Genomic DNA, 11,666 nt, shown 5'->3' with positions numbered 1-11,666 from the left:
GACACTTGTAATGCATTACTTTATTTGTTAGATCAAAAAGTAATCTGATTTCATAATGCACGTTATTGTAATGTGTTTTTTTACTCATAACATCAAAAAGTAATCTGATTACGTAATGCATGTTACTTGTAATGTGTTTCTTTACTCATAACATCAAAAAGTAATCGGATTACATAATGCATGTTACTTGTAATGCGTTTCCTTACACATAACATCAAAAAGTAATCTGATTATGTAATATGCGTTATTGTAATGCGTTTCTTCACTCATAACATCACAAAGTAATCTGATTACGTAATGCATGTTACTTGTAATGCGTTTCTTTACTTGTTACATAAAAAAGTAATCTGATTAGGTAATGCACATTACTTGTAGTTAATTACTTGTTAGATCAAAAAGTAATCTGATTAGGTAATGCATGTTACTTGTAACACATTACTTTACTTGTAACATCAAAAAAGTAATCTGAATGGGTTATGCATGTTACTTGTAGTGCGTTACCGTCAACACTGATCATTTCAGATGAGATTGAAAAAACGTATCGCTAGGTTTTCTCAGAGGAGGGCTATGATAGAAATGTGCATGTCCATCTTGAACATAATCAGAATTATCAGCTAATAAGGGTAAATCTCCATACTCTGGTGCACTGGAGGGAGCATCTGAGTGGTTTCCACAGTTGTACCTTGACAGACTGTAGAAAAATCTGATGGAATCACGTCCTCATGTTCTGATATCAAAGATATGCGAAGTGCAACTTGTATGAAGCTGTATGAAGCCTTTGCAATATTTTGCATTTATATTTTTTGTATATATTTTATAGTTTTCACATGATTTGATATAATTGTATTGATTAGTTCGTTAAATTCATATACTTTATGTGTTTGATTATTGTCTTATATTAAATCTAGTATATCTTAAGTTTAAACCAAACGCATGCTGTCCACTCAAGTGGACATCTGAAGATCTCTTTGAAAAATTTGTAAAAAAATAAAATAAAAATCAATTCTTGTTTTTCATGCCCTAAGAGCAATAAAAACACATAGGAAAAAAATCCTGACTGAGGATATCATAATTCATGCATGAAAGGGTTAAAAAAAAAAAATATATATATATATATTTAATGTAATTTTATTGTTTAAACAACTGATTACTGGTGTCCACTACATCAGTAGACATACAGCATAACCAACAACATATAAATAAAATATATTTTTCCAAAAATGTTTTTATATTTTCTCCCCATCTAAACAATGTAGCCTAATGACATTGGTAAAAAAAAATTTACTAAATTAAAAAATAATAATAATAATTCTGGGTCTCAGGAGGATATAATATATTAAACTATACAGGGGATAATTTACAAGAATTTATATCCGTTTTGCTTTTCTATTTCTTGCATATTTTAAGGCCTCAATATAATAAGTTCAGAGTTAAATAATACGAAGTTATAGGTTTATTATGTCCATTTTATTTGTGTATTATGGTATTTTAACTATTTATATAATCACCAGATTTTGCTCCAAACACTTAGCTAACTTACTCTTATAAAAAAAATATATATATCTTTACCAGATAGCCAAATCTTTAATTTTGAGAGTTTAAATATAAGATATGTCAATGTCGATCCAAAACAATGGGTAAATATACATTCACTGTATAGATGTTGGATTCATCCGCAGACGTAGCTTAGCCTAGGCTACTATATATGGGGGAGAGGCGTCCTGTAAGCAAATGTAAAAGGCATCCTTGTAACATTAACCGTCCTTTAGTTGCTGTTCTTAAACAACCGTATTAAAGTATCCTGATTACTGAGATAAACATGTCTGGAAGAGGAAAAGGCGGTAAAGGAGGCGCAAAGCGTCACCGTAAGGTTTTACGCGATAACACCCAGGGAATCACCAAACCCGCTATTCGTCGTCTGGCTCGCCGCGGGGAAACGCATCTCCGGTCTGATCTACAAGGAGACCCGCGGTGTGTTGGTGTTGAAGGTGTTTCTGGAGAACGTTATCCGCGATGCCGTCACCTACACCGAGCACGCCACGAGAAAGACCGTCACCGTCATGTGTGTGTACGCGCTGAAACGAAAGGGGCGCACCTTACGGCTTCGGAGGTTAAATAAAAAACTACACTAACCCAACAACGGCTCTTTTAGGAGCCACACACTGTCACATAAAGATCAATGTTTTAGCCATCAATACATATAAAACGCTTTGTTTTCTAGATCGAGATTCGAGAATGAATTTCACTATAGAGTTTGTCGATAACGTTTCACCCATCGATACCAGCATCGTTTCATTCTCTTTAACCGACAGAGACCCTAAATATTATAAGACCGTGTATAACAAAATGTTTATCCACTTACTGTGGCTAAAATGTGGTTGTGTGGAGAAAAAATACTAGGCTATTAGATCAGTGGTAGCCTACTGTGTTTAACAGAAAACGAAAAATATGTTATTTTACTCAAATGGGCATTCATTTCATGTAGTTTAAACAGTTCAACAGTTTCATGAATCAATGAAGTTCCGAAGAAATCTGTTTTAAAAGGTGTCTGACCGTTATTGGCCTATTTCCTTCCAAAGTCTCTCAATGGGTCTATAAAGGGTTTTAAAATTATTACACGATGGTGCACAATATTTGTCTAGAGCCGCTCGTTTTTTTTTAGTTTTTTTTTTATCAAACTACAATAATAAAAAGAGCGGGAAATGAAACAAAGGAAACTGAGTCAGGAGGATGTTGTTCAAACATGGGGCGGTAGGCGGGGCTGTCATCTAACCGCATGTGATTGGCCCTCCTTCCGCTCGTGATGCTTAGTGTTGTCCAATGAAATACGATTTTATGGGATTCGCCCATGAAAACAGACAATCAGAAGCTCCCATTTCTCTTTGTAAATTAGCATATGGTAGTGAATAAAAGCCCCTAATGTCTTTCAAGCTCACATTGCTTCGTCAGCTCTAAGAATACAACATCATGCCTGAACCAGCCAAGTCCGCTCCTAAGAAGGGATCCAAGAAGGCCGTCACCAAGACCGCCGGAAAGGGAGGAAAGAAGCGCAGAAAGTCCAGGAAGGAGAGCTATGCCATCTACGTTTACAAAGTTCTGAAGCAGGTTCATCCTGACACCGGCATCTCCTCCAAGGCGATGGGCATCATGAACTCATTCGTCAACGACATCTTCGAGCGCATCGCCGGTGAGTCGTCTCGTCTCGCTCACTACAACAAGCGCTCCACCATCACATCGAGAGAGATCCAGACCGCTGTGAGACTGCTGCTGCCCGGTGAGCTGGCTAAACACGCCGTGTCTGAGGGCACGAAGGCCGTCACCAAGTACACCAGCTCCAAATAAAGCCTCACCTGCTAATCTTAGCTACCCAAAGGCTCTTTTAAGAGCCACCCACCTTCTCTTTTGGAGAGCTTATAATGCTTGTAAAATGATTTCATTGCTTTATTTGTGGCAGTGGTGGCCTGTTTCAGCAGGGTGTGGTTAAAAATAAAAACAAGATTAAGAATCAAGCGTTTATTTATATAAAGTTAATCAATGTAAAAAAAAAGCTGGTAAGTATGGTATTGGTATTGTATGGTAGCTAGTATTGTCTTAAACAATTTCTGAAACCATAAGCTCATCTTTTTTTCAACTCTACACACAACCATCAAACGCAAAATGTTGTAAATAGCAAACCTCATTCAAAACTACTCTTACTTCAAAAATGTAGCCAGCAAAGATTAGCCATAATTCTGAACTGAATCTACTAAACTGACTTATTGAATAATGATATGTTTGGCTTGGCTGCTTTACTGTATAATTTTAATTTGTTTATTGTGAAGCTGCTTTGAAACAATCTGTATTTTATAAAGTGCTAGAGGTGACTTAACATGTATATTCAGTATATATTTTGCATTTAAACAGAAAAGACATGTTTCTCAAACATTAAGTTTTTATAAAAAGATATACAAGAGGGTAATTTTTTTTTCCTGAAAACACTGAGTTTTGATTTCTAATTGAACAAATTAGGTATTTAAACCATAAACAAAGGCAAGAGGGTAAAAATATTTTTTTCTGAAAACATTTCAATTTCTAAGTGAATAAATCAGCTATAAATGTTTTATTTTTTAAAAAAACATTGAGTTTTGATTTCTAAGTGAACAAATTGGGTATTTAAACTAAAAACAGAAATGCAAGAGGGTAGAAATATATTTCTGAAAACACGAGTTTCAATTTCTAAGTGAATCAATCAGCTTTAAATGTTTTGTTTTTTGTTTTTTTTTAAACATTGAGTTTTGATTTCTAAGTGAACACATTGGGTATTTAAACTATAAACAGAAATGCAAGAGGGTAAATATATTTCTTTCTGAAAACACGAGTTTCAATTTCTAAGTGAATAAATCTAAATGTTTTCACACATGATCATTGGGTGTAGGTTATCGGGAAATGATTGTGGCATTTGAATGGCAGTTTTTCCCAAACTAAACAAGAGCTGTTAGTTTTGAATGATGTCTAACAGAGAACTGTGTTTAGCATTTTGCAGTTTAGCCGACTTGGTCAAAAGATTAGATGAGTGAATGGTTTCACTGAGTGGCCTCAAGTACAACTTTTAGGAAGCGTTTAAAGAAAACTGTAAAAGAAGCAATATAAAGAGATGCATCTGAAATGCAAACTTATTCTTTGAATTATATATATACAGGCTCGGACACACTCTTAATTTCTAAAATTATTTTTTACCATGCAAAGCATATTAATTATGCGTGCTATGGCATGACTTTCAATTAATTGTCTGCTTCGAGGCTGAACGATATAAACAAAATCTTTAATTCTCTCACATACTGTGGTAGTGAAACATCTTAATGATTATGCTTGTCTACACCAAATTCTACAAAAACTTACAGATTCATAAATCCTCCATATATCACAGCATTACAAATTAACCCAAACTTCCAACTATAAGTATCTAGTTTTATCTGTATAGATGTACAGTTCAATCACATAAAGCGATATATATATGGAAACTGCTTGATTGTTTATATCGTTGTCAAATGTAAACTATATCACAGCTCTAAACTGCTCAATGCAGACAAACATGACTAACACACCAGTTTACAAACCTCATATTTCCATGTCAAACTCAAATATTTCAGTGGAATTATTTGTTCCATATGTGTCACAAAAACAAACAGCCAACAACATCAACAACAACAACAACCACAAATGTTGAGTTTAATCCTACTTAAACATAAGTAAAGTAATGTGTGAGACTACAGAACCAAGAGATCAGAATGACTTGTTGAGAAGTCAAAACACTAACTGCTCTTGTTCTTTATTAAAATATCTTTGGGTGAGACAATGTGCCAAGCAGCACATCCATCTGTGTTTATTGACACGGACAGGTTGCCAAATCAAACATTTCGATTACAATATGCATTTTCATATTTCATAACGGGACTCAAAGAACAATAAATGACAAAATATGTGACCCTATTCAGGGGCTGCATGTTTGTTTTCTTATAAAGAACTTTCTACTTCTGACCTGTTTGCATGTGCCTTTGCTTTTCCTTATATCTATAATGTAGCCATTTTAATCTGTCTTTGTGCTTTACATATGTGGACAAGCAAGTTTATATTGTATGACCTATACTTGAACTATAACATGAAGGCTTACTGCACCTTTTTGCCACACAATGCAGATCATACAAAAAATAAATGTAATTGTTGTTTTTAATAAACTAGTCAGTAAGAAATCTGACAGGCTGGCAGAGTTATTAGCAGTTAATAGGGACAGTTTCTAAAAAGTTCATATAGTAGAACATTTGGCTTCCATGGGTAATTTGCATTTTGCTCACTCCAACCAAAGCTAAGTTGGAAACCCTACTGTTAGTTTATGAATAAAATAATATCATTGTTCAACCAGTGTCAAGAACAAAATGCTATCCATTTAAGAACATCAATGTCCAAAGTACTCTGATAAAAATGAATCATTGTACAAATATAATAAGTACAATAAGAAAATCTCAACGCATTCTATAGGGCGTCATATACTGACGCTTTTGAAATTTCTTCAATATCCGACGCAAAGGGCACCCTTTAGCGTCAATATGAGACGCCGGTTATGGGTAGGTTTAGGTCTGGGGTAGGTTTAGGGTTAGACCGCTAGGAGGCGCCTCCTAGACTCATATGTATCTGTGTCTCATATTGACGCCTAAGGGTGCCCTGTGCGTCGGATATTGAAGAAATTTCAAAAGCGTCAGTATATGACGCCTTGGGATGAGAACGGGCTGAAAATCTTTATTTTTTAGAAATAAATCTTTGTTTGTTACTTTAATTGGATAATTTGAGTAGCTCACTTAATTTTGATTTGTAGCAAAACCATATTTTGTATAATTATATTATACATGTGGAGCTTATTTCTTTCTTTCTTCTTTTTTTTTTTTTTGCACTCTAAACATGTCCAAGTCTTTGGTACCCTGCTCAGCTTTAGACATGACTTGGAAGTGTTTTCGCTTGCATTGCTCAGATGTGAGGACGTTGTCTATCAACAGGCTTACCACAGTAACATCCTACAGGTGTCTTTTCAGAGGTTGCAGTGGTTGAGGTTGCTGTAGTATGTTACTGATTTAATAAGTCTTTCTCAATCCAGTAGATCTCTGCGCTCAAATGATAAATTGCTCCTCATGGTTCCGCGATCTCGTTTAAAATGTAAAGGTGATCGGGCATTCTCTGTTGCAGCTCCTATAGGCTCTGGAATGACCTTCTGTCTGTAAAATCTTCTCCTACATTGGGTGTATTTCAGAATGCGCTTAAAACTTATTTGTTTGCTTTAGCATTTGAAAATGCTTTGTAAGCATGCAGTGTATGTCATGTTTACATTATGTTTTAGTTTTTATTTTATCTTTTTCTGTACAGCACTTTGGTTCCACTTGTGGTGTTGAAAGTGTTCTATAAATAAAGTTGATTTGATTTGAGTTGAGTTGAGAGGCGTGGCAGAAAACCATTTACCCAACAGCTCTGGTAGTATCCCTGTTCTAATGAAGTTAACCATTAAAATATGCCTCATCAAAAAAAATGTACCATCAAACGGAATGCGCTGTATAAAAGGGTGTCCACACCACAAAATCACAGTATTTTACCTCTACTACACCCATTTGGGCCTGCATTTGATACTGTACATGTAATTGTGATAGCTGTGGGCTCATTCGCTCATCCTGTCACAATAACGAGTTCCAGATCCAAATGCAAGTTACTCAAGTTTATTAGACAGAGAAGATACTCAGATCAGACAAGATGCAGGAGACTGATGAAACTTGACAGACGAAACCATAAAGGAATACTCAGGGTGCACTACTAGAGACTGGTCGATGTGAATTCCCGAACTGGTAATCCAGCGCCACATAGGACTCAGAGGAGAACGTGGGGAACCAACACAGCAGGCAGCTCAGACGAGGTAACTGGCAACAAGAACAAGACATAAGTGACGAAACGACACCCAGCATTACTCTCTCCAGCTAGATATAGGCAGTAACTAGCTGCAGCTGAAGTGACTGATTGGAGTGATGAGCTGGTCACTAGGCAACAAACAAGCAACACACATAGACCCCACACCTAACACACACCAACAGATCCACAAAATGAACACAAGGATTTGTGAACCATGACACATCCATTGCAGCTGGGTTAATGATAAGCCCTGATGCTGCAACGCTGAGGTCTGCATGGAGACCCTGCATTGCCATCAGGTTCGGCTCTCAGTGTCCTCATTTTCTAGAAGTGAGTATTTCTGTATTTTGGAGTACAATTCCTACTAGCTTTAAATAATCATTTCTACTTATATTAGGGCTGGACATTTTTGGGGAAAAAAAAGTGCTTATTTTGACTAATATTGCAATTGCATTAAGATTTGCGATATAAGAGGAAATTATCATATTTACATAATTATTCTCATTTTAAAACATGTTTAAATGGTGATGTTTGCAAGGATCTGTACCAAACAAAGATGTTTTCTTAAGTATGAAGAACATGATGTGCCAGGACATATCTGCAGCACAACAATATATACCTGGATGCTTCAGATGAAAACTTTTAATCAAAGATGAAGATTTTTCTGTCCTGTCTGCCTCATGGAATGACGATGCAGTAACTCTTCCTGCTCTCTGATCGAACCACACTCTCTGTTCCCTGGTCTTTTCCTCAACTAAAAAAAAAAAAACACTTTTGAACTTATGAAAAAAGAACTGAACTATCAAAAGAGCTGTAAGCTAGTCTTAATGTATTAGGTGATGTTTATATAATAATAATTTGACATTCTTATCATAATAATATCTCTATTTGTGTAGCACTTTTCATTACAGGTACACTGTCAGAAAAAAAGTACAAAACTGTACCTTTTAGGGTACAAGTGATCATCACTGGGGTGGTACCCATACCCTTTTTTGCACCTTTAATGAGGTACAAAATTGTACCTTATAACGTTGTACCATTTAAGGTGCAATTTTGTACCCCAAGGAACAATTGTGCATACTGCAATGAAAGCACAACCTTATTAAAAGGATCCCCAAGGTACGCCCCAATGACAAAGCAGTTTTGATCCTATATGGTGCGCAAAAACAAAATATCTTAAAGAAACTGGCTTACAGATATGAAGATTTTACAGATATGCAATTGTATTTATAAACCTTCTTTTACAAAGATAATTACTCGGAATGTATTACATCATCTCACAGCAGCAGGTGTGAGTCGAGACAATTGATTGTTCATTGCACATAAAACTCATCAGACATTACTCAACAAATAATCAGAAGTATAAAGCAGTCATTTAAAACTGTAATGCCTTAAAAAACGATAACAGGAGTACAAGAAATTGTCTATACTGTAGAATACTTGCAAATCAAATCAGAAAAATAAGAGAACAGTTATACATTGATATACAGCTAATTCAACAGGCTATATCATGTACTGCACATTGAGGTTTACAGCATGGGGCCGTTGTTCTTCAGCAAGAAAACCTTGTGCTGATAAATAATTTGCCATCAATATTGTAGGTATCCACCTGGTGAGAGAACAGTCAATTTATTCTCATTTTTCACACAGTATGAATAACAATAACAAAAGGATTCAGGGATTAACAGCTTGCCACACAATAACAGTCTGTGTCCATGTTAGTTATACTTAATCTGAATCTTAAAAAAAAAAAAAAAAAAAAAAAAAAAAAAAAAACAATGGAACATGTAGCATTGGGCATGGGCATGTAGGTGACCCACAGTAAACACATATTTAACACAATATTTGACATCAATAATCTACTTCTGTTACTCGTTGAAGCTGTTTGTCTTCAAATCTTACATGGCTGTACTTCTTGAATAGAGCCGAAATTAAAAACTTAAATGGTGTGGGGACTGTAGGACTGAAGTTCTGGACATGCAAAATCCAAAATCACAATTCTCTTTGAAAAAAAAAACTAAATAAGAAATCAACATCCAAAATGTCTTGCTGCACTGACTGACTGAGGCAGGTGATTTTTTTTCTCTGCATTTCAGAACAAAGGCAAATAGGTCCTCTCTAAATTGCTGAAACAGCTCCTTCATGTTTGGGTCATCGTCCTCAGACAGAGGCAGAGGAACATCAGTCATAGTCTGTTGTAACATCGTATGTTTATGCTTTTGGTAAATATGACATCTACAGGAGTCCTACTTTGAAAACGTTCTCTGACAGTCATGAAGACCACAAGTTATTGAAAAAATTGCCTCATGTGCATGAATGAGACCAATGTGCTGGATTTTGTTGACAATTGTGATTGTTCTCCGAGAGCATTTAGGACAACAGAACAGGCAAGGGATTTTTGCAGATGTTACTTTAAGAGGTTGATTACTCTGGTAACCGGAAAGAGGCTTGTCACCATCCACCAGGGTGTTCTTCAAGTGAGACAAAATATCATACAATGCAGCAGGAACCCCTTCATCCAGATCTCTATCCCATCAACTCTGATGACTGAAGTGACTTTTCTTGTAAGCACATTTTTCCAGTCAGTGGCTTGCTGTACTTGAACAGTAGGATATGGTCAAGATGGTTCACTCTAAAAGACAAAAGCACAAAACAGATTTGATCTCAATCAAATTTTATGATCATGTGAGTTAACTGATGGAGAGAAAAAATATACATGCATAAGGAGTAAGATGATTATTATTCACCCCATTTGTGGGCAGTAAATATATTTCAAGAATTACAAAATGTATTTATGATAGACATTCAGGCCATAGACAGAGAAACATGCGCACCTCCCCAAGCACAATTAAGTGTTAAAGCTTCTCTCTGAACAAGGCTAGCAACATGAGAAGTGCATGCTTTAAAATCAATTCCTGAAACAAAAGATATTACATGATATTGACATAATATTACTACCTCTCTGGGCCTTGAAAGCGGTAGTTGTGTATGATGTCAATGTAGGGACAGAAAGCTGTCAGACTTCATTAAAAATATCATCATTTGTGTTACAAATATGAATGAAAGTCTTGCAAGTTTGGAACGACATGAGGGTGAGTAATCAATGACAGAATTATCATTTGTGGGTGAACTATCACTTTAAACTATACTAAGAGCAAATACATTCTACTCAGGAGAGGGTTTTTTTTGAATTTTCAAGTTTTTGGGTTGTTCTTATGACTGAATTTGTTCATGAATTGTTTTAAAATGCTGCAATATGAAACTTTTATGTATAAATGTTACTGCAGGTTTGGTAAAAACAGAGTTTGTGATGAAAACTGAAACTACAATCTGCAAGAATATTGAAATGTTATTTCAAGAATTACAATTGAACAATTAAAAACAAAATAAAAAAGTTACACTGTTGTCATTGCTGCTTTTTATTATTATTTACTGAGACCTGTTGAAATACAGTAATTTATCATTTGTACAGGAAAAGTAAAGTTATATACAAAGTATATATATATATATATATATATGTATATGGTATTTTCTCCAGTAATATATTTAAATATATATATATATATATATATATATATACAGTGAGGAAAATAAGTATTTGAACACCCTGCTATTTTGCAAGTTCTCCCACTTGGAAATCATGGAGGGGTCTGAAATTGTCATCGTAGGTGCATGTCCACTGTGAGAGACATAATCTAAAAAAAAAAATCCAGAAATCACAATATATGATTTTTTAACTATTTATTTGTATGATACAGCTGCAAATGATTTCTAAGTGGGAGAACTTGCAAAATAGCAGGGTGTTCAAATACTTATTTTCCTCACTGTATATATATATATATATATATATATATATATATATATATATATATATATATAATGAGAAATTGAACAGGTGTTCCTAAAGGATTATTAGGAACACCTGTTCAATTTCTCATTAATGCAATTATCTAATCAACCAATCACATGGCAGTTGCTTCAATGCATTTAGGGGTGTGGTCCTGGTCAAGACAATCTCCTGAACTCCAAACTGAATGTCAGAATGACATTCAGGCCATTTTGAGCGTGGCATGGTTGTTGGTGCCAGACGGGCCAGTCTGAGTATTTCATAATCTGCTCAGTTACTGGGATTTTCACGCACAACCATTTCTAGGGTTTACAAAGAATGGTGTGAAAAGGGAAAAACATCCAGTATGCGGCAGTCCTGTGGGCGAAAATGCCTTGTTGATGCTAGAGGTCAGAGG

General features: G+C 35.3%; 1 protein-coding gene across 1 annotated transcript; it reads left to right on the top strand.

Annotated features, from left to right (window-relative positions):
• The first annotated feature begins 2,927 nt into the window (after window positions 1–2,927).
• On the top strand, window positions 2,928–6,955 carry LOC311078852 (histone H2B). The gene has a single exon (XM_084107894.1). The coding sequence runs from the start codon at window positions 2,968–2,970 to the stop codon at window positions 3,340–3,342; it is 375 nt and encodes a 124-aa protein (XP_083964020.1). The 5' UTR covers window positions 2,928–2,967; the 3' UTR covers window positions 3,343–6,955.
• The last annotated feature ends 4,711 nt before the right edge of the window (window positions 6,956–11,666 follow it).

The sequence above is a fragment of the Abramis brama genome (genome assembly GCF_963993115.1).
Source record: "Abramis brama genome assembly, chromosome: 3".
In the NCBI taxonomy this organism is placed as follows: Eukaryota; Metazoa; Chordata; class Actinopteri; order Cypriniformes; family Leuciscidae; genus Abramis; species Abramis brama.
This window is presented reverse-complemented; position numbering and strand designations above follow the sequence as displayed.

Bases quoted from the DNA above. Each gene is read 5' to 3' on its own strand.
- LOC311078852 (XM_084107894.1), top strand. From the start codon at position 2,968: ATGCCTGAACCAGCCAAGTCCGCTCCTAAGAAGGGATCCAAGAAGGCC.